This window comes from Anomaloglossus baeobatrachus, chromosome 7 (genome assembly GCF_048569485.1).
Source record: "Anomaloglossus baeobatrachus isolate aAnoBae1 chromosome 7, aAnoBae1.hap1, whole genome shotgun sequence".
NCBI classification, from domain to species: domain Eukaryota; kingdom Metazoa; phylum Chordata; class Amphibia; order Anura; family Aromobatidae; genus Anomaloglossus; species Anomaloglossus baeobatrachus.
In genome coordinates, this window is record NC_134359.1 from 250,494,684 (window position 1) to 250,518,466 (window position 23,783).

A 23,783-nucleotide genomic window follows, 5' to 3' on the forward strand; every position below is an offset into this window, starting at 1 on the left:
GTGTCTTCAGGGGAGTCTGCAGCCAGCTATTAACACACATGGACTCCTTACTGGGGGCCTCCAGGAAGTAAACTGCTTACAAGCACACACAGAGGCCATGTTTTGTGGGGTGTTCAACGTTTCACTTGGTTGACAACGTGTCATGGCTGTGTCAGACTCAGTTCACACTGCAGAGTCAGACAAACAGCCTGGGTTCACTTAGTTGCTCAGCCTCTCGTGGGCATCGGCTAGTTCTGGCTTCGATGCTCTCAAATTCAGCAGGAGTTAATCGCTGCTGGCTTATGATCATCTGCTGGGAGCTCAGGCTGCTGATCACCTGCTGCCTTCACCCTTTATAAGGATCTGGATACTGAAGCTGAGTGACAGATATAGCTTTGCTCCTCGGTTCCTGTGTTTATCCTGTTTTATGGTGATCTACAAGTTGCGGTTTTGCGTGGTGTGTGAGTTCTCCAGTTGTGTGTTAATTCCCTAATCCTTTTGCGTTACTCCCCTCTTCACATACTGCCCCCCCCTTCGTGTTTAAGTGCAGTGTGTGCGAGTTTTCGTTTACCCTTGTTTATGCCTATTTGTGGGGTTTTGGTTTCTGGGTTCCCGGCCAGCTCCCAGTGTGGGGGAGTGTAGTATTAGGGCTCAGACAAGAGATAGGGTCACGTTGGGGGCTCAAACCTGGCTACCATCAAATTTACCTTTGATATAAGGGACAGTACAGGGGCCCCAGCCTTAGGGTCAGCCTTTGAGCCCCTCTTCCATCCGTATGTACCCCGTGACACTATGTGACTAAGCAACCAGTCTCACATATCAGACCAGACACACCCATGGGTGGAGGTATGTGAATAGCCAGAGCTGCCCAGCACTCTGATAATTCGTACAACTGGCCCATAATACATTCAACAAGACTTGTGAAACTACAAGTCCCATAGTAAATTTTTGAGGTTTTACATTGCAGAAGACCTCCTCCACTGTGATACATAGCGGCCATTTACAATATAGGTGATCACGACCTCACACAGCATAATACTACAACTCTATATTGGAGCAAGGGCAGTAACTTTTCAGAATCAGTAAGATTTTCTGCTCAGCAGTATGCAAAATATTATAGACAGCCTTGGTATAAACTACTGTATAATTCACCACTTTTATCACCCACAAGGGAAGAAATAGTAGGAGTATAGACTGTTCACGGATATTGATTGCAGTAAATGAGAATGATATTTTTCGGATGCAGACTGAGCCCCAGCAGCAGACTGTTTCCTGCCTGTAAATGCAGCGGATGCCGCGATCTTATTGCCCTGTTGCGATGTGTATCGAGCTTCCCCCAAATGAAGAGCTGTTCTCGTTATGTAAATTCACTTCTCGTTAGGAGCGGTTATAATCATGCAGATTTCTCTCTTGTGAGGGATGTGTTGATTATATAATATTTCTTCTCAAGTAAACTTCTGTTTTTGCATTCACTTCCTGCAAGATTAATGTACATCATAACACTTAGCATATCTGCCGGGGGTGCACACTCAGAACTGGGGGAGTCAGCATGTCCTGAGCAGTAGCTCAGCATCAGATGTAGCAATCATCAACTCCTTTTTTACATAGTTCTGGAGTCAGAGGATATTCATGACCTACCCTTAGGAATCCCTCACACCAACGTATTTTACGCCCGAGAGTGATCCGACAAAACATCAGATTGCACTTAGACTAATGTTACTCCATGGGGCAGTGCACATGTCCGATTTTTCCTCAGACAGCGTTCTACTGGATATTCTGATGATACCTGGAGTGATTAGGTAAGACGATGTTGCTCACACTGCTGTCATCCATGTCTATCTGATCTAATACTGGAGATACCAGGAGTACTGAGGTAAGACGAGGCTTCTCACACTGCTGTCCACTCTGTCTATCTTATCTAATACTAAAGATAACAGGAATACTGAGATAAGAAGAGTCTGCTCACACTGCTGTCCACTCTGTCTATCTGATCTAATACTGGAGATAACAGGAGTACTGAGGTAAGAAGAGGCTGCTAACACTGCTGTCCACTCTGTCTATCTGATCTAATAGTGGAGATAACAGGAGTATTGAGGTAAGAAGAGGCTGTTTACACTGCTGTGCACCCTGTCTGTCTGATCTAACACTGGAGATACCAGGAGTACTGAGATAAGAAGAGGCTGCTCACACTGCTGTCCACCCTGTTCATCTGAGTTAATACTGGAGATACCAGGAGTGCCAAGGTAAGAAAAGGCTGCTCACATTGATGTTCACCCTGTCTTTCTTGATCTAATACTGGCGATAACAGGAGTACTGAGGTAAGAAGAGGCTGCTAACACTGCGCTCCACCCTGTCTCTCTGATCTTATACTGGAGATACCAGGAGTGACTGCTGACACTAATTTCCACCCTGTATATCTGATGTAATATTGGCGATAACAGGTGTCGGAAGGTAAGAAGAGGCTGGTCACACTGCTGTCATCCATGTTTATCTGACCTAATACTGGAGATAACAGAAGTCATGAGGTAAGTTCACACTGCTGATCACGCTTCTTTCTGTTCTAATACTGGAGGTACTAGGGGTGCTGAGGTAAGAAGAGGCTGATCACACTGCTGTAAACCTTGTCTTGTGAACTGTGTTCTGACTTGGGGATAGCTTGACAGAATATGGTAAAAGTTATATCCAGGCACAGGAACAGAGCTTCCTACTGTACATGCTCACAGGCACCTGTCCTATTCACACTCCAGAACTTGTTTTTGTCAGTGCAACTATTTTAATTTCATATTGATTACCTCCAAAGACAAAACATGCGTAGTTTGCTAATTAAGGGGAATCTGTCACCAGGTTGATCAGTGGTGGGGCTGGGTTATACAGAGCTCATAAATATGGGGGGACTACATGCAGCAGGTTTACTAGTTTTCCAATGATAATCTTCTTGTGATAAAACAGTTTTATCAAAATTAAAGCATGCAAACCAGTAAATTACAGATTGTTGGAATCAGGGTCTCTGTGTCTACATTATGCTGCTCTCAGATTACATAGCAAAAACCTGGTGACAGAGTCCATTTAAATGCATTTATAATGTTTTTATAAAAGAAATATTTTTGTTTTATTTATTTCTATGCCTGGAAAACCCCTTTAAGTGAATTAACATGGCAAGATGTTCTAGAGGTGAACAAAATCTCCGTATTTTGTACTCTAGAAGAGGACAACTTTCAGATGGCCTTGAAGTGAAAACAAGGTAGACTGAATAAATGGCCTCCAATACGTGGAAGGAACAGAGGATACCACATATATCAATGGCAGCCAACTAGTCCACTAAAGAAGCTTAGAGTCATCAGCTCCTGCTAACTTGACTCTTCCTACTTTAGAGCCATTTCAGTATATAAGGCTGACATAAAACTGTACCTTTGCTATCAGCTTTGCGCAGTGCATGTTAAGCCAGGCAGAAGGTTACAGTGTCAACTTAAAGAGGTTATCCACTACTTTTACATTGATGGCCTATCCTTCGGATATATCATCGATGTCTGATTGATGGGGGTCCGACACATGGCAACCCCGCCGATCGGCTGTTTTTGGTCTAGGCAGCGGCAGCAGGGGGCCGGAAATGCTCAGTTCCGTAGCTGCCGTGTCTTCTAATAGCGGTGGCGGATGGATACTGCACATCCACCTTCTATTGATTTAAATGGGAGGTGGATGTGCAGTACCTATCATGAGTGTATCTTGCTCAGGGGAGACCCTGGGTGAATCTTGTGTCAAAAGGTAACTCACAGCGCCTTGCTGCTGCCAGGTCCACTGCTGTTATTTAATAACATATCTTTCCTTGTGGAGCTGCAAGGGTTAAGCACCCTTTCATGCCTGGCTGCAGGCTGTAGCTTTCAATCTCAGGTGTGGCTCTTTGGGATCACTTCCCTTCCCTATTTAAGGCATGTGATATGATCACATAATGCCTGTGATAGAAACGGAATCCTCATTTCTATGTGGTTCACTTTGGAAGGAGCGTGCTCTGGAAGAAGTGTGTCTTGTGTACAGCAGTGGTGTTCCTGCACTGAAGCCGCCAGGAGTGTTTTCCCTTGTCTATTTCCCCTGTTTGTATTCCTTCCCTTGTGTCTCTGTATTGTAGTGGCGAATCTACTGTAGTGTATTGATTGGCCTACTCACTAGGCAAGGTGAGTTTAGGGCCAGCTGAGGGTCCAAGGTATCCTGCTCCTGACAGGTTGAAAGAACCTGTATAGGGACGCTAGGGAGCTCAGAAGTCAGCTTGAGGTGAGTTCAGGAGGTTCCCCCTCATCCCTTTGCCTAGTGGCCGGGACCTCCATTGTATCGTGACCCCTATGTGTTGTAACATCTTCTGGGGGTTTATCAGGTACTATGTGAACCCTGCTGGTCACATGCGTGACAGTACCCGGCCGCCGTCAGAAAACGGAGCAGCTCCGGAACTGTGTATTTCTATCTGCCCACTGCTGGCACCGAGAACAGCTGATCGGCGAGGGTACTGGGTGTCAGACCACGGCCAATCAGACATTGATGACCGACCGTAAGGGGTACTTTGCACACTACGACATCGCAAGCCGTTGCTTGCGATCCTGAGTGCGATAGTCCCCGCCCCCGTCGCAGCAGCGATATCTTGTGATAGCTGCCGTAGCGAACATTATCGCTACGGCAGCGTCACGTGCACTTACCTGCCCTGAGACGTCGCTCTGGCCGGCGACCCGCCTCCTTCCTAAGGCGACGGGTCACACGGTAGGTGGCCAATAGAAGCGGAGGGGCGGAGATGAGCAGAACGTAAACATCCCGCCCACCTCCTTCCTTCCGCATAGCCGGTGGAGGCAGGTAAGGAGAAGTTCCTCGCTCCTGCGGCTTCATACACAGCAATGTGTGCTGCCGCAGGAATGAGGAACAACATCGTACCTGTCGCTGCAGCGAAATTATGAAAATGACCGACTCTACACAGATCACTGATTTACGCCGCTTTTGCGATCGTTTATCGGTGCCTCTAGGCTTTACACGTTGCGACGTCGTTACCGGCGCTGGATATGCATCACTTTTGATTTGACCCCGACGACATCGCAGTAGCGATGTCGCAACGTGCAAAGTACCCCTAAGGATAGGCCATCAATCTTAAAGTAGTGGACAACCCTTTTAACTGTTGGACTTTAAATTGCAACTTGGGCACATCTAATACCTATTTAAATACATTTAAAGGGTATCCAAAAGATGGAATGGGTAGGAAAAACTTGCATTAGTGAAAGGTTGCCTTTAACTACAAATTCATCAAATCCTTAAATAAGGGTAAATGTGTTATTGAATCTGGTATGACAATATATAAAAATCTATTTAGGAATTGAGCTAAGAGACAGGATTTGGTGTCAGGAGACGTACAGAAGGTCCTCGTGTACTACCCCATTAATAATGCCGCCATCTATACGCTCTCACCTCCATGTCTCTTTGAGTCGGCTTGTCCTGTTGTTTTTCTGTATCGGCTTCATGTTGCAGCATAATGTGTAATTGTTCCTCTGGAGTAATGGGCCTACTCTCTGGGTAGGTCACGGTCTGGCTCTGTTGTGTGCTCTCATCTACAGACAGCGGCTCTAAAGAGCTATGCCTGGCTATCCATCTGCATAATAACAAAAGGAAATTATTTCTAGCCATCACATTGAGCAATTATAACAACAATACCTATTCAATGTAATATTTACCCTTGTATTTTAGGGGATTTTTTTATTATTCATCGACAACTATGTTCTCAATCAACCCAAAAGACTCATAAATATCAAAGCTTAATATTTTTGGAAGTTGGAGCGGGTTTTTTTTTTAGATTTGGCTATCTTAGGAGGATATCTGTTTGTGCAGGTAACTATTACTGTGCAGAATTGTTAGGTAACCTTAATAAAAACCAAATATATTCCCATCTCATTTGTTTATTTTCACCAGGTAAACCAATATAACTGCACAAAATTTAGAAATAAACATTTCTGACATGCAAAAACAAAACCCCAAAAAATTAGTGACCAATATAGCCACCTTTCTTTATGATGACACTCAAAGCCTACCATAGATTCTGTCAGTTGCTTAAACTGTTTACGATCAACATTGCATGCAGCAGCCACCACAGCCTCCAGACACTGCTCCGAAAGGTGTACTGTTTTTCCTTCCTGTAGATCTCACATTTTATGAGGGACCAGAGGTTCTCTATGGGGTTCAGATCAGGTGAACAAGGGGGCCATGACATTATTTTTTCATCTTTTGGACCTTTACTGACCAGCCACGCTGTGGAGTAGTTGGATGCATGTGATGGAGCATTGTCCTGCATGAAAATCATGTTTTTCTTGAACGATACCGACTTTTTCCTCTACCACTGCTTGAAGAAGTTGTCTTCCAAAAACTGGCAGTAGGTCTGGGAGTTGAGCTTCACTCCATCCTCAACCCGAAAAGGTCCCACAAGTTCATCTTTGATGATCCCAGCCCAAACCAGTACCCCCACCTCCACCTTGCTGGCATCTGAGTCGGAGTGGAGCTCTCTGCCCTTTACTGATCCAGCCTCTGTCCCATCCATCTGGCCCATCAAGAGTCACTCTCATTTCATAAGTCCATAACACCTTTGAAAAATCAGTCTTAAGATATATCTTGGCCCAGTCTTGACGTTTTATCTTGTGTTTCTTGTTCAGAGGTGGTTGTTTTTCAGCCTTCCTTACATTGGCCATGTCCCTGAGTATGGCACACCTTGTGCTTTTTGATACTCCAGTAACGTTGCAGCTCTGAAATATGGCCAAACTGGTGGCAAATGGCATCTTGGCAGCTTCACGCTTGATTTTCCTCAATTCATGGGCAGTTATTTTGCGCCTTTATTGCTCAATACGCTTCTTGCGACCCTTTTGGCTATTTGCCATGAAACGCTTGATTGTTCGGTGATCACTTTCACAGCAATTTAAAGACTGCTGCATCCTTCTGCAAGACATCTCACAATTTTGGACTTTTCAGTGCCCATCAAATCTCTCTTCTGACCCATTTTGCCATAGGAAAGGAAGTTGCCTAATAATTAAGCACACCTTATATAGGGTGTTGATGTCATTACGCCACACCCCTCATCATTACAGAGATGCACATCACCTGATTTACTTAATTGGTAGTTGGCTCTCACCCTATACAGCGTGGAGTAGGACAACATGTATAAAAAGTATCATGTGATCAAAATACTCATTTGCCTAATAATTCCGCACACAGTGTAGCTATGTGTGGATGAATGCTTAACGGTAGTAACCAACAGCCTTTTTAAAGCACCAAGGTTTTCTTCTATTGCATAGCTGGGCTTGGCACTTTAAATGCCCCCTGTCTGATACTCACCTTCTGGTGACTTCACCTTTTTCCAGTTGGTCTCCTGGGATTTGTGACCTGTCAGCAGCTCCACTGGAGGTTACAACTCATTACAAATCTATGAGAGCCTTGTTCTGGCCTCATTCTTTCTCTCAGAGACTTATATTGAGCACTTGTGACGTAACTTCTGACTTCCATCCAGGGAAAAGTTACGGGCACGAGATAGTGCTACGAAACCAGAGCAGCACCGGTATGGGGATGAAGCCTTTGGAAGGTGAGTTTAAAGGGAATCTGTCAGGTGATTTTGTAGTACAATACTAATTTTATCTTTAAATAGTGCTTAAGGAGACTTTTCAGGAGCAGTAAGTTTTATTGTTCTACCTTATCCTGCTATCTTGCTGTAAGCTCCTTAGAATTCATTGTCTCCAGCATGCTAGTCAACTGTATGTAAATACAATTTGCACATTCACTGCTCCCCCACTCCAACATTACCTAGCTATGTGTGAACTAATGCTAAACGGTAGTAACCAACAGCTTGTTTAAAGCACCACTGCAAGGTTTTCTTCTATTTAACAGCTGGAGTGGCACTTTAAATGACCTCTGTCTCATACTCACCTATGACCTCTGTCTCATACTCACCTTCTGGTGGCTTGAACTCTTTCCGGTCGATCTTTGGTGATTTGTGATCTGCCAGCAGCTCTAGTGTTATATGGAACGCACTAGAGTTCACAACTCATTACTAGTCTACGAGAACCTCGTTCTGTCCTCATTCTGGCTCTCAGAGACTTATATTGAGTATTTGTGATGTAACTACTGACTTCCGTCCAGTGAGAAGTTAAGGTCACAAGATGGTGCCATGGAACCAGAGCAGCACCGGTAAGAAGTGAAGCCTCCGGAAGGTGAGTTTAAAGGGAATCTGTCAGATGATTTTGTAGTACGAAACTAATATTATCTTTAAATAGGGCTTAAGGTGACCTTTCAGGGCCAGTAAGTTTTATTGTCAGAGGTTATGGGCACAAGATGGTGCCACAGAACTTAAGAGGCACCGGTAAGAGGTGAAGCCTCTGGAAGGTAAGTTTAAAGGGAATCTGTCAGGTGATTTTGTAATGCAATACTAATGTTATCATTAAAGAGAGATTAAGGTGACCTTTCAGGGGCAGTAAGTTTTATTGTTCTACCTTATCCTGTTATCTTGCTGTAAGCTCCTTAAGGTCCTGTTACACATAGCGATGTAGCAGCAATCCCACCAACAACCCGACCTGGCAGGGATCGCTGGAATGTCGCTACATGATCGATGTCGAGCTGTCAATCAAGCAGATCTCCACAGTGACTAGCGACCAGCCATCAACCACCAGCGACCCGTGTAACGACGGCGCCCTGCACACTCAGAACCGGCGCTGGTTGGTCTCCCGCCATCAAACACGCCGATGCGTGCTGCACAGCGGGAAACCGACGAGCAAAAAATGGTCCTGATCGTTTTATCACAATCAGCGACCTCGCAGCACACGACCGCTCTCTCCTGCTTGTCAGACACAGCGATATCGCTGGCGAGGTCGCTGATACGTCACAAAACCTGTGACGTTTCAACGATCTCGCTAGCGATCTCGCTATGTGTGATGGGGGCTTTAGAATTTATTGTCTCCAGCATGCTAGTCAACTGTATGTAAATACAATTTGCACATTCACTGCTTCCCCCTCCCACCTCCCAGGGCATTCAATATTACTGCTGAGAGGTGGGAGGGAGCATGGGTGGGAACAGCAGTGGAAATTCACCTCAGATATACTATCACTGATGCCAGCCCTTAGAAGTACATGCAGGGAGCAGTGAATATACAGTTTGTATTTACATATGCTTGACTAGTTACTACATCCCACTGAATTCTCAGAGCCTACAACAAGATAATAAGAATAAAATTTACGATCCTGAAAGGTCTCCTTAAGCCCTATTTAAAGATAACATTAGTATTGTACTAGAAAATCACCAGATAGCTTCTGCTGTACTACCATGCTCGCTCGGGTGCTCGGTACTCGTAACTAGTGATGAGCGGGCACTACCATGCTCGGGTGCTCAGTACTTGTAACTAGTGATGAGCGGGCACTACCATGCTCGGGTGCTCAGTACTGGTAACTAGTGATGAGCGGGCACTACCATGCTCAGAGGCTCAGTACTCGTAACTAGTGATGAGTATGCACTACCATGCTCGGGTGCTCAGTACTCGTAACTAGTGATGAGCGGGCACTACATGCTCAGGTGCTCAGTACTCGTAACTAGTGATGAGCGGGCACTACCATGCTCAGGTGCTCAGTACTCGTAACTAGTGATGAGCGAGCACTACCATGCTCAGGTGCTTAGTACTCGTAACTAGTGATGAGCGGGCACTACCATGCTCAGGTGCTCGGTACTTGTAACTAGTGATGAGCGGGCACTACCATGCTCAGGGGCTCAGTACTCGTAACTAGTGATGAGTATGCACTACCATGCTCGGGTACTTGTAACTAGTGAAGAGAGAGCACTACCATGCTCGGGTGCTCAGGACTTGTAATGAGCAGTTGAACGGTCTCGACTGCGTATAGTATATAATGAAAGTCAATAGGGAACTCGAGCATTTTTAGGGAAAAACCTGAGTTTCCTATTGACTTCGATTATACTTGGTACACGAGTCAAGCCCGTCCGACTGCTCTTTACGAGTACCGAGCACCTGAGCATGGTAATGCCTGCTCATCACGAATTACGAGCACCCGATTATAGTAGTGCTCGCTCATCATTAGTTACGAGTATCGAGCACCTGAGCATGGTAGTGCCCACTCATCACTAGTTATGAGTACAAAGCACCTGAGCATAGTAGTGCCCGCTCATCACTAGTTATGAGTACAAAGCACCTCAGCATGGTAGTTCCCACTCATCACTAGTTACCAGTACCGAGCACCCGAACATGGAAGTGCCTGCTCATCACTAGTTACAAGTACTGAGCACCCGAGCATGGTAGTGCCTGCTCATCACTAGTTACGAGTACTGACCACCCGAGCATGGTAGTGCCCGCTCATCACTAGTTACCAGTACTGCGCACCTGAGCATGGTAGTGCCCACACATCACTAGTTACCAGTACCGAGCACCCGAACATGGAAGTGCCTGCTCATCACTAGTTACAAGTACTGAGCACCCGAGCATGGTAGTGCCCGTTCATCATTACTTTCTACTTTGTGTTGTCACATAAAATCCCAATAAAGTACATTTAAGTTTGTGGGTGCAATGCAAAATAAATGTGTAAAAATTCACGGGGCATGAATACGTTTTCAAGGTACTGTATATGATTCTAGTAATTATCTAGAAATCATTGTACAAGAGTTAAAATATGACCCCATGTGTATAATAGTGCTTCAGAGGAGTCTATAGCAGCATTGTGTTTCTATGAGAAATAAGCTTTATTACCTATCAGTGTTACGTTTGCTCCGGGGAGACAGTTTTAACTTTTTCGAGAGGCATGAAACATCCTTTGAAGCTGAATCTATTAGTTAAGGAAACTGACAGCTTGTTCCTACAAAGGTAAGAGCATACGAACATCCACAGAGGACATGAGTCATAGTAGCTTACATTACCATCATCCTAAAATCACTATTTTTTATGTTACCAGTGTAAAGTATCATTTGCCAATTGATCAACACCACTTATCACAATGTATTCTGATCTGGATTGTAGATGGGAGGGAACTAGAGTCAGAGATATACAGCTAATAACCCTGGAAGTCAGCACAAAAATACCAAGATTCGCTGGTACTTCCTACTGGAGGCACTTAGCCTTTAAAAAGGGGATTCTACCTTATAGCTTTCTAGCCTCTAATAGCTAGTGCTGGCTTAAAATCATGCAATCAGATGTTTCTCAGCCTATGTAACTATATAACACTAGCCCAAATGAGGAACAAACGACACAAGGATTAAACAAAATAATTTTTTTTTATTAAAGGGGTTGCCCACTACTTGGACAACCCCTTCTCATTCCCCTTGTTCGCGTCCGTAAAATTAAATAAGCCCATACTCATCTCTGGTGCGGACGCGGTCCCAGCGACATCTGAAATCAAGTTCCCAGGGCCCACGTAACATTGTTATGACACACAAGCCCCACGATGGATCAGCTGTAGAAGCTGCGTGTCCACAAGGGGAGATGAAATTAGGACAAATTATTTTGGGCACTCTTTGGGCAGTTTGCTCTTTATTCGAGTCAGTGTAGGTGGTATACATTCATATTTAGTCAGCAGATTCATAGAATCATAGAATCATAGAATATTAGAGATGGAATGGACCTCCTGGGTCATTTAGTCCAACCCCCTGCTCAAAGCAGGATTCACTAAATCATCCCAGACAGATGTCCGTCCAACCTCTTTTTAAAGACTTCCATTGAAGGAGAACTCACAACTAGAGTTGAGCGGACTGGCCATAATCCAGGTCCGGCGGATCCGGATCGGGTTGACAAAGAAGTCCGGATCCGATCCGGAATCCGGCTCTATATATGTGAATGGGGGAGGAGAGAGAGAGAGAGAGAGTGAGAGAGAGAGAGAGGGAGAAAGACAGAGGGAGAGAGAGGGAGAGAGGGGGAGAGAGAGGGAGAGAGAGAGGGAGAGAGAGGGAGAGAGAGAGAGGGAGAAAGAGGGAGAGAGAGAGAGGGAGAAAGAGGGAGAGAGAGGGAGAGAGAGAGAGAAAGAGAGAGAGGGAGAGAGAGGGAGGGAGAGAGAGGGAGAGAGAGAGGGAGACAGGGAGAGAGAGGGAGAGAGAGAGGGAGAGAGAGGGAGAGAGAGAGAGAGAGAGAGAGAAAGAGAGAGAAAGAGAAAGAGAGAGAGGGAGAGGGAGAGAGAGAAAAAAATCCAGATCCGGATCGTGCAGCCGGATTCCTGGGTCCGGGTCTGACCCGGATCGGACGCTGAAACCGCGCGGATCCGGATTTTTACAGTTCGGGTCCGCTCAACACTACTCACAACCTCTCGTGGCAGCCTGTTCCACTCGTTGATCACCTTCACTGTCAAAAAGTTATTTTCTAATATCTAATCTGTGTCTCCTCCCCGTCAGTTTCATCCCATTGCTTCTAGTCTTTCCTTGTGAAAATGAGAATATTTTTTTTTCTTTCACTGTGTTGAGCATTTTTGTATATCCCTCTTACTGTAGGTGTTAACTGATCTTATTATGTTAAGCCAGTGCTGGCCAGAAAGCTATTAGCGCTAAACCACTTTAAGCCCCTTTAACTAGCTTTGTCTCAACATCAGCCAAGCAGAGACACCCATCTGCAGCAGTGTTCAGCTGGCTGAATGAGACAGCCTCGATGCACCTTCGGAGAGGATCTAGTTCTCATAAGAGCAAAGTCAGATGGCCATATAAATCAGAGCGAGACCGGAACTCAATGCACAAACTGGTTGGCAGGTCTCCCAACCTGGGTTTGACAATTGCATAGAAATACAGGAAGCTGTCACACTTGGGTAGGGAGACCCACCAACTAGTTATGGGCGAGCACTAATATGGTTGCATTCTAGTTCCTCGAGTCGAGCTGGCAAGCACGACGCTAGAAATGAGCATTATGGAATGTCAATGATTGGCCCACATACAGCCAGTCATAAAAAGAACATATCTGGTGGGGGGTAGGCAGGGCATTTTTTTTTGGTCACGCTACATCCGAGAACGTTGTTTTAACCCCCGTGAAAGCCATTCAGATACTGCGAATGGCTCACACTGGGGTGTCTGCTCACACCAAGCAGTGAAGCAAGCCTGGCATCGTGCTCATTGTTTCACGGACAACACATGTGAACACCCGTGCTACTCAGCCGAGCACCGTGAGTACCCAAGCACCTCAATACTCAATGGAGTACCAAGCACGTTCGCACATCACTACCGCCAACCAGTCTGTCCACTTTGTTCAAGTCTTGCTCCAATTTATATGGCCGTCTGATTGTGCCCTCAAAGGAGACAAGTTGTGTGTCTTATTGGTGATTCTCCATGTGGGGGAAATAAAACATAAAATGATCTCTATCCAAGAAGGAAGAAAAAAATATATATCTTTGGTGTCACCTATTGAAGTTAGCTACCCTATAAGTCAATGCAGAATTACCAATAACACTCCATACTAGAGTTGAGCAAAACAATTCGAAAGGCCCTGGTCATGCCGCCACATTGGCACTAAGTGGTTGCCATACCAGAGTAGTGTAAACTTCCTACTACTTTCACCATTTTTCAGTGGCAATATCAATGCCCAACCACAATAGCCTTAGCTTATCCTCTAAAAATATGATGGTCTACTGTAAATTGCAGGGGGTGCAGGTACAATAATGGACATGCTAAAAAGAAGTTCTATTCCGATTGTATGAAACCAGACAATTTAGCAGCAATCATTGTGTTTTTTAAGTGTTAATTTGTTAAAAATATTTGTTCATTCTTCTTGAAATTCTCTCTGAAATTATGTGGAGTCTGGGTACTGCACACATCATTACAGTCCTCTATCCAGGGGCGGACATATCATTGGTGCAACGTGTGAGGCCGCACATGGGCCCAAGAGGTAAGGGGTCCCATTTCTACCTCCAAAGCAGATGGAATTCGGCATTTTGATGAGTTATTGGACTAACAAAGGGCTCCTATAATTTTTTGCATAGGGGTCTTTTTCTGTCCGTGCCTGGCAGTGCCTTTATCAACAGAACCATTTGACAGTCTAATGTGTACAGGGGGGTCCCAGATTCTTCCATGACAGATGATATCAGAGGACATAAGAATCTGGCGTTTCCAATTTTGAACTGACTTTTGTTGTAAAAACGAAGTCGCCAGAGATGTCTGGCAGCGACTCTCTCACGTAGAGTACAGGAGACCTCAGTAGAGTATGGGAGACTCAGGTAATGTACAGTACAAACCAAATGTTTGGACACACCTTCTCATTCAAAGAGTTTTCTTTATTTTCATGAAGAGGTGTGATGGTGTGGGGGTGCTTTGCTGGTGACACTGTTGGGGATTTATTCAAAACTGAAGGCATACAGAACCAGCATGGCAGGGGCGTGGCTTGAGCTTGATGGCAGGCAGACGTGCTCTGTAGGAGCTCTTGCAAGCTGAGGTGGCAAATAACATAGCAAAGCCCACCTGGCACTCTCTAACATGCCGGGGAAGAGAGGCACAGCACCACAGACCGGACCACCAGCCCTGAGAAGCAGCAGCGCAGCAGTGGATCGTCTGTTCAAAGGGGGGAAGCTCTCTCCGGTCTCCAGGCCTGCTCCAGTAATGGCACCTGCATCCATGAGGCAGGGGCCTGCAGCAACAGCAGCCGTCAGTGGTGGCAGCGGGACAGAAGTGGCGGTGGCGATGCATGGCGTGCAGGTACAGGGCGGTACCGTCAGAGATCAGCTGGGACCGAGATCTCTGCTTTCGTCACAGAGACCAGTGGTGCAGGGGTATACAGGAGGTGAGGCTGCTGCACAGAATACTCAGAAGGAGGGGGGCGGTGGAGTTCAGGCCCCACAGCAGAGCTTGATGAGCCAGGCTGGTGAAGAGAGCAGGAATCTGGGCACTGATGGAGATATGCATGGGGGTAATGAATGCAGGGCCTCCCAGGCATGTCAGGAGTTGTCAGGCTCCCAAAGCAGACAATCCCCACACAGTCAGGGGAACCAAAATGGAGGTCAGCTCACACAAGGAGTTAACCCAGGAAGCTCCACTGTGGATACAGAGCGCATCCTGCAGCTGCTGGCTGCTCTCCCCACCAAACATGACCTGGACAATCTAGTTACTAAAATGGAGGCGGCACATGAGAGGGCTCTGTCCATTGTGAAAGGGGACATTGATGCTCTGGATACACGCACCACTGCAGTGGAGAATGATGTGTTTACACTATTTGAAAGAGTTAACACACTGGAGCAAACTCTATCCAAAGCCAGTACACACCTGCAAAATGTCGCCATCCTGTTAGATGATCAAGAAAACAGGGGGAGGCGAAATAATATTCGTTTAAAAGGCATTTCAGAAGAGATAGCAGCAGCTGCCCTCCTTAAGTCTGTAACTTTAATTTTCAACAAAGTGATGGGAGCTGCAGAGGACTCCACTTATGTGATCGACAGAGTCCACAGAGTGTTCCGCCAGGGGCCGGGTGACACAGCACAGCCGAGAGATGTTCTGTGCAGACTGCATTACTACACGGATAAAGAAGCCATACTGAGGAAAGCATGGGTCCATGGAACCGTCTCTTACAAAGGGTCTGAAATCAAGCTTTTTCCTGACATATCAGCCAGAACCCTGTATATGAGGCGTCAGCTCCTCCCTATTCTACAAAAAATTAAAGAGAAAGGAGCATCTTACAGATGGGGACATCCATTTCACCTAATAGTACGCCACAATGGAGACCAATATCTGCTGAAGCGGCCGGAGGAGGTGGAGGGTCTCTTCCAATTTCTTGATACACCGGCAGTAGAGATCCCTAACTGGCTACATATGGACAGACCCGCCGGGTTACCCCAAAGAAGAAGAGAAGGTGGACGCCGCCGTGCAAGACCTCAGAAGAGTTCCAGGGATCCCAAGCCGGCCAGAGAATCTTCCCAGGAGGAGCCAGATTGAAGACTTGGGTCTGATTGCGGTTTTCTATCTTGTGGTGGGGGGAGCGGGAGATGTGGGAGGATGGCCCCTTATAGGCCGGACGCGAACTTAAATATTGGGTTAATTGCTACTTGAAATGTATTTGTCTCTCTTTTCTTGGGTGGCAGGGAGAGAGGTGGAGAGATTATTATTCCCCCTCTATGCTCTCTTTTATCAGTTTGTGTTCCTCCCTTTTCTCTCTTTCTCTCCCTCCTCTCTCTCTCTTCCCTCTCTTTCTCCTCTCTCTTCTTGCTCCTCCTTTTCTCTCTCGTCCCTTTCTCTCTTTCTTCTCTCTCTCTCTGCTCCGTCGTTTTTCTTTCGCCCCTTTTTCTCTCTTCCTCCACTCTCTCTCTTCTTTATCTTTTTCTCCCCTTTCTTCCCCTTTTCTATCTCTTTCGCTCTCCCTTTCACAGCCCCTCTCTTTGTCTCTCTCTCCCCCTAAGGGGGTCTCACATGGACCCTTCAATTGATAATGTTGATGGATAGTCTGATAAACGTGTTGTTCTTCTAAGAAATGTGCCTCTCACTGCCCTGTCGTGTAACGGGGGGGTGAGACGTGGGTTTTCAGTTCACTATAATATTGTCATTTCTGCCTCGAGCTTGTTTAGCTTTTGCCCTTGGTCTTCCACGCACCCCAAGGGTGGTTCTCCCATCTGGAGAGCACCAGGTCTCTAAGTTCTTCAGAGACTGCATAGTTTTATTGTGTGAAACTTACTGGCCATTCCTTTAGGCCAGCTGTTACTGTTCATATTTTCTGTCTGCTAATACTTATCGCTTTTTTTTTCTTTCTCTCTCTCTGCTCTTTCTTCTCTGCTGCTAGTTCTTTTTTCTACCTGATTCTTGATCCCCCCCCCCACCCGATCCTTACCCCACTTTCCCGTATCCGGTCAGTGCTTTGTAGGGGGTTCAACACTGTTTCTGACCCAACATGCATAAACCAGGGAACTCTGAGGTGAAATGTGGGACATTGAATGTGAAAGGTTTACATAGCCCGGGTAAGAGGTCTATCCTGGCAAATACGTTAAAAAAATGGGGGTCCAAATTGCTTTCTTGCAAGAAACGCATCTGTGCAAACATAAACCGTTTAAATTGACATCACGCTGGTTCCCTGAGGCGTATCATAGCTTCTCGCCGGACCCGAAGTCTCGAGGTACTAGTATTCTTGTCTCGCGCTCCATCCCTTGGGAATTCATGGACTCTCGCAGTGATGACAGGGGACGGCTATTGTTGGTGAAGGGCAGGATCGCTACGCATATTTACACATTAGCTTCTATATACCTCCCCAATGTGGGGCAAATTGATACCCTGGCTGGATTTGTTGAAACTATGGAGGATTTCGTGGAGGGGACACTCATTATGGGGGGGGATTTCAATATCACTCTAAACCCAGCTCAGGACACCTCCTCGGGGGCCTCTGCACATCCTACATCAGCCCTCCGCAGGCTGCGGTACTTATTACATGAGCAGCAGCTCGTGGACACATGGAGATTGTTACACCCGTCTGACAGGGACTACTCTTTCTATTCAAATGCACATGGGGTATACTCCAGATTGGACTACTTTTTTGTAAAACATAAAGACCTCGAAAGGATCTCCAAAGCCCAGATAGATAGCATAACATTCTCTGACCATGCACTTTGCACTGTGTCTATGGTGCTACAGTCTCCGTTTCCACAGCAGTGGCAATGGAGACTGAACACTTCCCTACTGGAGGACCCTGAAAGCCTTCAGTCAGTACAGAACTCCCTGACTGAATACTTTACGTTGAACGCGGGTGGGGATACATCACCAACGACGGTCTGGGAGGCCCACAAATGTGTTATTCGAGGGGTTCTCATACAGCAAGGGGCAAGAAGAAAGAGGGAAAGGGAACTAGAGGTCAACAGACTGCTAACACAGCTGAGAGATCTGGAGACACAACATAAGCAGATGCCCTCGGCGGAGGTGGGGGGAACCTTATTCAAAGTCCGGGATGAGCTACGGAAACTACTCAACAGCAAGGCAAAAGGGGTCCTCAATAGATGCCGTAGACATTTTTATGAATACGGGAACAAGTGTAGCAAGACATTAGCGAGAGCACTCAGACAACAACAGGCGACAACCTTTATATCAAAAATTTCCCCTACACACCCTCAGGGATCAATATTACATTCTTCGGCAGAAATTGCGGAGACGTTCCAAAAATTCTATGCTTCCCTATATAATTTAGAGACACATGACCCCACTTTGTCAAAATCATCTATTAAAAGTAAAATTTCAGAGTACATCAGAGAAGCAAAAATGCCGCGGTTGACAGACTCCGAGATAGCCGCATTGGAAACTCCAATTTCAAATCAAGAGCTGGTGGACGCAATAGGGTCATCCAAATCGGGAAAGGCACCTGGGCCTGATGGACTCCCCCTCGTATACTACAAAAAACTTAAGGAGATTATATCCCCACACCTCCTGTCAGCCTTTAATTCTAGGGCTTCAGAGGGCTCAACTCCCAATGCAGATTCATTGAGAGCACACATCACGGTAATACCTAAGATGGGGAAAGACCCAACACAATGTGCTAGCTATCGCCCGATATCCCTGTTGAATGTGGATACAAAATTATTTGCTAAAATCCTTGCAAGCAGGCTGGCACCTCTGATCTCTCAAATAATCCACCCAGATCAGGCAGGGTTTATGGCGGGTCGTGAGGCACGCGATAACACAGTTAAGGCCATTAATTTGATATATAAAGCTAAAAGTGGGGGTCTACCCTCTATCCTGCTGTCAACTGATGCCGAAAAGGCTTTTGATAGAGTGGATTGGACCTTTATGGAAGCCACGCTCGGGTGTCTGGGGTTCGGAAGTGGAATGATGGGTTGGATCATGTCTTTATACTCGGTACCCTCAGCGAGAGTCCGAGTGAATGGGATTCTGTCGGACCCATTTAAAATATCTAATGGCACCCGTCAGGGATGTCCGCTGTCTCCCTTAATCTTCATCTTGACGCTAGAACCCTTCCTCAGACACGTACGAGCCAACTCAGATATTGCGGGTATTGGGGTGGGCCATGTTACGCACAAAGTAGCTGCATATGCGGACGATCTCCTGTTTTTCGTTTCAGCCCTCAAGATCTCCCTGCCCAACTTAATGAGGGAATTCCGGAGATACTCCAGTTTATCAAATTTCAAGATAAATTTCACGAAATCTGAGGCCCTTAACATAAATCTCTCATCCAAAGAGGTGGAAGAGTTGAAGGGATCGTTTAATTTCCGATGGGCATCCCAATCTCTAAATTACCTGGGGATACGGCTGACTGGGGATCTCTGTCTGCTCTACTCTCAGAATTTCCCGTCTCTGCTGTCTTCCATTAGGCGAGACTGTGACAGATGGGGGAAATCATTATTCTCTTGGTTTGGCAGAAGCCAGATTTACAAAATGAATATCTTACCTAGAATTCTATATCTACTGCAGGCGCTCCCAATCAAAATACCCTCAGGATTTTTCAAATCTCTGGAGTCCATTCAGTCCTCCTTCATTTGGGCAGGTAAATCGGTACGAATAAAAAGAGCTATTTTGCACAGGACCAAGTGTAGCGGGGGGATTGGGCTGCCAGACATGAGAAGGTATCATTTAGCAGGTCATCTAACTAGAATGATTGATTGGTGCAGGAACGGGTCTCAAAAGGCTTGGATACAAATTGAACAGTCCTTTTCCCCAATTCCCCTCAACAAATTGCCATGGGTGCTCTCGGAGGTCCCTGCAAGCTTGAAAACACATCCAACTATCGGGTCAACTGTGAAATACTGTAATACGGGGAAGGTGCAATCAGAAATGTTACCCAGGCAATCGAGCTTGACGCCAATCCTGAGCCATCCTGCCTTTGAGCCAGGCAGAGCGGATCCAGTTTTTCAGTCTTGGGTTCGGGGCGGGGTGGATCGGGTAGAGGACTTTGGAAACCGGGACACCTGGCCGTCGGTAGAGGGATTGGCAGCTAAACAGGATCCCAGCTCACTTGGTCATTGGAGATGCTTGCAACTGGCACACTTTTTCAGTAGCCTTCCAGCCAGATCCCTCTTTCAGCGACCCAAGACACAGTTTGAACAAATATGTATGGGACCAGGCACGATACGGCATTCTCTTTCGGCAGTATATTCGCTCTTATCTTCGCCCCCGGACCAACAAATCCCCCATTTTGCTTCACAGTGGGAACGGGATCTGGGAATCCAGCTGACACCAACACAGTGGGAAAGGGTCTTCAGATTGGCGCACACATCCTCCATCAGCTCCAGGTTTCAAGAGGCTAGCTACAAGCTGCTAACCTGATGGTACAGAGTACCTTCGAGGTTACATGCGATGTTCCCAACGGTTGATCCCATGTGCTGGCGGTGTGGCACAGCAGAGGGCAACATTCTACACGTGTTCTGGGAATGTGAGGCGATCCGGCCCTTCTGGAGGGGAGTGTCTGATATCATTTCACGGGTGACGGGTGGAGAGGAGGAATTGGGACCTGCTGCCGCCCTGTTACATCACTGCGGGACTTCTGAAAAAATATACAAAAAATCTCTGAGGAAATTCCTCATCATGGCGGCGAGAGTGTGCATCCCAGAGAGATGGAGGAGCACGGCACCCCCCTCGCTGGTTCAATGGATCAATAAGGTCAATGACCTCATGTATATGGAGGATCTAACTTCATCATTACACAACTCATATGAGAAATTTTGGGCCACGTGGAGGGAGTGGATGGACTTCCAGCACTCGGAGGACTATGGTGCTCTGGTGGGCAGTGTTGAGGCGGCTGAGGGAACCACAGAAGGTAGTACATAAGCGGATCCCCAGACCCCCCCCACCCCTTGTTACCCTCACCTGGCCCCTCCACCTCCCAGCCCCCCCACCACCCCTTCTTACCCTCACCTGGCCCCTTCACCTCCCAGCCCCCCCCCACCCCTTCTTACCCCCACCTGGCCCCTCCACCTCCCAGCCCCCCCCCCCCCACCACCCTCCTCCTTTTCCCCAGTTTCTCACTCTTTTCTATTCTTTGTTTTATTTCTCTTGCTTTCTTTCTGGTCTTTTCCTCTTTCGCTTCTTACTATTCTTGGTGAGTTACGTATGTTACCTGTTAAATGTGAATTTATTCTTTGAAAAAGCTAGATGGAACCTTGAATGTCTATACACCTGAAAGGGGGCATTTGCGGGAACATTTTCTGTCACAATGTAAAAATGTAAAGTGTGCCTTATGTCCTATTTTTTGGTGTGTTGAATGTATCTTACAAAGGTCCATTTGATCTTAAGAACTGTTACGTGTACTGTTAAAGGATTACATTTATAAATAAAAGAATTTAAAAAAAAAAAAAAGAACCAGCATGGCTACCACAGCATCTTGCAGCGGTGTGCTATTCCATCCAGTTTGCGTTTAGTTGGTCCATCACTTATTTTTCAACAGGACAATGACCTCAAACACACCTCCAGGCTGTGTAAGGGCTATTTGACTAAGAAGGAGGGTGATGGGGTGCTATGCCAGATGACCTGGCCTCCACAGTCACCAGACCTGAACCCAATCGAGATGGTTTGCAGTGAGCTGGACCGCAGAGTGAAGGCAAAAGGGCCAACAAGTGCTAAGCATCTCTGGGAACTCCTTCGAGACTGTTGGAAGACCATTTCCGGTGACTACCTCTTGAAGCTCATCAAGAGAATGCCAAGAGTGTGCAAAGCAGTAATCAAAGCAAAAGGTGGCGACTTTGAAGAACCTAGAATATAAGACATTTTCAGTTGTTTCACACTTTTTTGTTAAGTATTTAATTCCACATGTGTTCATTCATAGTTTTGATGCCTTCAATGGGAATCTACAATTTTCAGAGTCATAAAAATAAAGAAAACTCTTTGAATGAGAAGGTGTGTCCAAACGTTTGGCCTGTACTGTAGTTGGTCAAGTCGTTTGCTGGACAGCTGTCTAAAGTCAACAGAGGGGCTATATAGTAGGAGAATTTATTTAGCTCTCAGTTGATATGGACCACTTATGATGGACCCCCTCCATTAACCTAAGACCCCCACACATATTAGATTAATAAAATACATTTTTCAGCTCACCGTTTTGATTCAATCTCTGAAGTCTCTGGAGCTCCGGACAAGCTGCTGCCACGCCCAGAATAAGTCCACAAATGAAGTAAAGTCCAGCTTCAACAGAGAGATTCTTTAGTTTGCTATTTTTATTTTTATTTGGCACATATATGATGGCACATTACAGTCAGGACAGAGTCATGACCGATGTAAGCAATGTGCTTTTCGAGTGATGATGCAGAGGTTACGGAGTCATGTGATGGGGAAGAGTGGACTGCGATAGTGCCACTCAGAGGCCGAATTGATTGATAAAGGTATTTGGAAAAAGCCTCTCCCATCAGTTTTACAGAGACGTGGTCACTACTGGAAAGTAGTGAACCACCCCTTAATATAAGCCCTACTTCAAAAATAAGCCCTAGTTGCGGTTCCATATGGAAGTTACCAAGCAACTAAAAAAGTTAAAGAATACAGCATCTCTCAGAGCAAAAAATAATAAGACTCATTATTATTAGTCTAAAGGCCACTTTACACACAACGACATCGCTAGCGATTGCTAGCGATGTCGCTGGTGAAAGCTCCCGCCCCCGTCGGTTGTGCGTCAGGGGAAAATTGCTGCCCGTGGCGCACAACATCGCTTACACCCATCACATGGACTTACCTGCCTAGCGACGTCGCTGTGGCCGGCAAACCGGCTCCTTTCTAAGTGGGCGGTTTGTTCGGCGTCACTGCGGCATCACTAAGCGGCCGCCCAATAGAAGCGGAGGGGCGGAGATGAACAGGACGAACATCCCACCCATCTCCTTCCTCCCTCATTGGCGGTGGTCGCAGGTATGGTGATGTTCCTCGTTCCTGCGGTGTCACACATAGCGATGTGTGCTGTCGCAGGAACGGCGAACAACATCGTACCTTCAGCAGCAACGATATTTCAGAATAGAACGACGTGTCAACGATAAGGTGAGTATTTTTGATCGTTGCCGGTCGTTCGTACGGTTCACACACAACGACGTCGCTAACAAGGCCGGATGTGCATCACGAATTCCGTGACCCCAACGACATCTCGTTAGCGACGTTGTTGTGTGTAAAGTGGCCTTTATTTTCAGGAAAACACGGTAGATGTTGTTATTTTGTATTCTTATTACACACATACAGTATACATGTCTTCATTATTTTTGTATTTTACCTATTTTGTATTATTACTAAGAAGAAGAAGAAACTTTTCACCCCATTTTAGTTTATTAGAGGTAAATAAGGCGCAGCCTTAAAAGCCGTGGTGCACAATTTGTAGTCCTGTTATAAGAACAAGCTTCTAATAAGGCATCTCAGGAGCACAAGTTTTGCAAGTCAGAGGTGTCTATAAAAAAAGACTCAAGGCTCAAGGCAGACTTTCTGTTTCCTTCAATTATTCCTTCAGTGGCAGATCAGTGGGAATGTCTTTGAGGATATGCTTATAAAACATTAATTCACTTTTCGCGCAGATGATGCCATGCATCTCTGCAGGGAATGTCACCGAAAAACCACAGTTAACTCCTTTCATGACACAGAAAAGTCTACTGACAAACAACTTAAGGTTAGTTCATCCTAGGGCAAGGAGAACATCTAGTCACTCCTTTTGGACGTAGACTTTCCATATCAATCCATGGAAATTTTTAAAATATTATTGTATAATTCAGCAAGAATTATGGAGGTATTCTCACCAAGTATTGCTTCCTCAAGGAGCAAACATGGCACCCAAACGTGTGGGCATAGACATTCTGGCCCTCAACATAGCACTCTCCAAATGTTTCTGGTCTCACCGAGGTCTAAAGAGTAACATCTCTCCTTGTGGAGAGTGACATGCCTGAATGCCAGTGTAAGGAGACTTATAGGCCAAGCAATG

General features: G+C 46.1%; 1 protein-coding gene across 1 annotated transcript in view; it reads right to left on the minus strand.

The window, feature by feature from the left end:
• Positions 1 to 23,783, minus strand: part of DNAH3 (dynein axonemal heavy chain 3) — a 594,186-nt gene that overhangs the window by 531,931 nt on the left and 38,472 nt on the right. The window contains exons 4-5 of the mRNA XM_075319752.1: positions 10,725 to 10,794; positions 5,416 to 5,596 (exon numbers count right to left, since the gene is read on the minus strand). Coding sequence (XP_075175867.1) covers positions 5,416 to 5,596; positions 10,725 to 10,794 — 251 coding nt within the window. The remainder of the gene's footprint in view (positions 1 to 5,415; positions 5,597 to 10,724; positions 10,795 to 23,783) is intronic.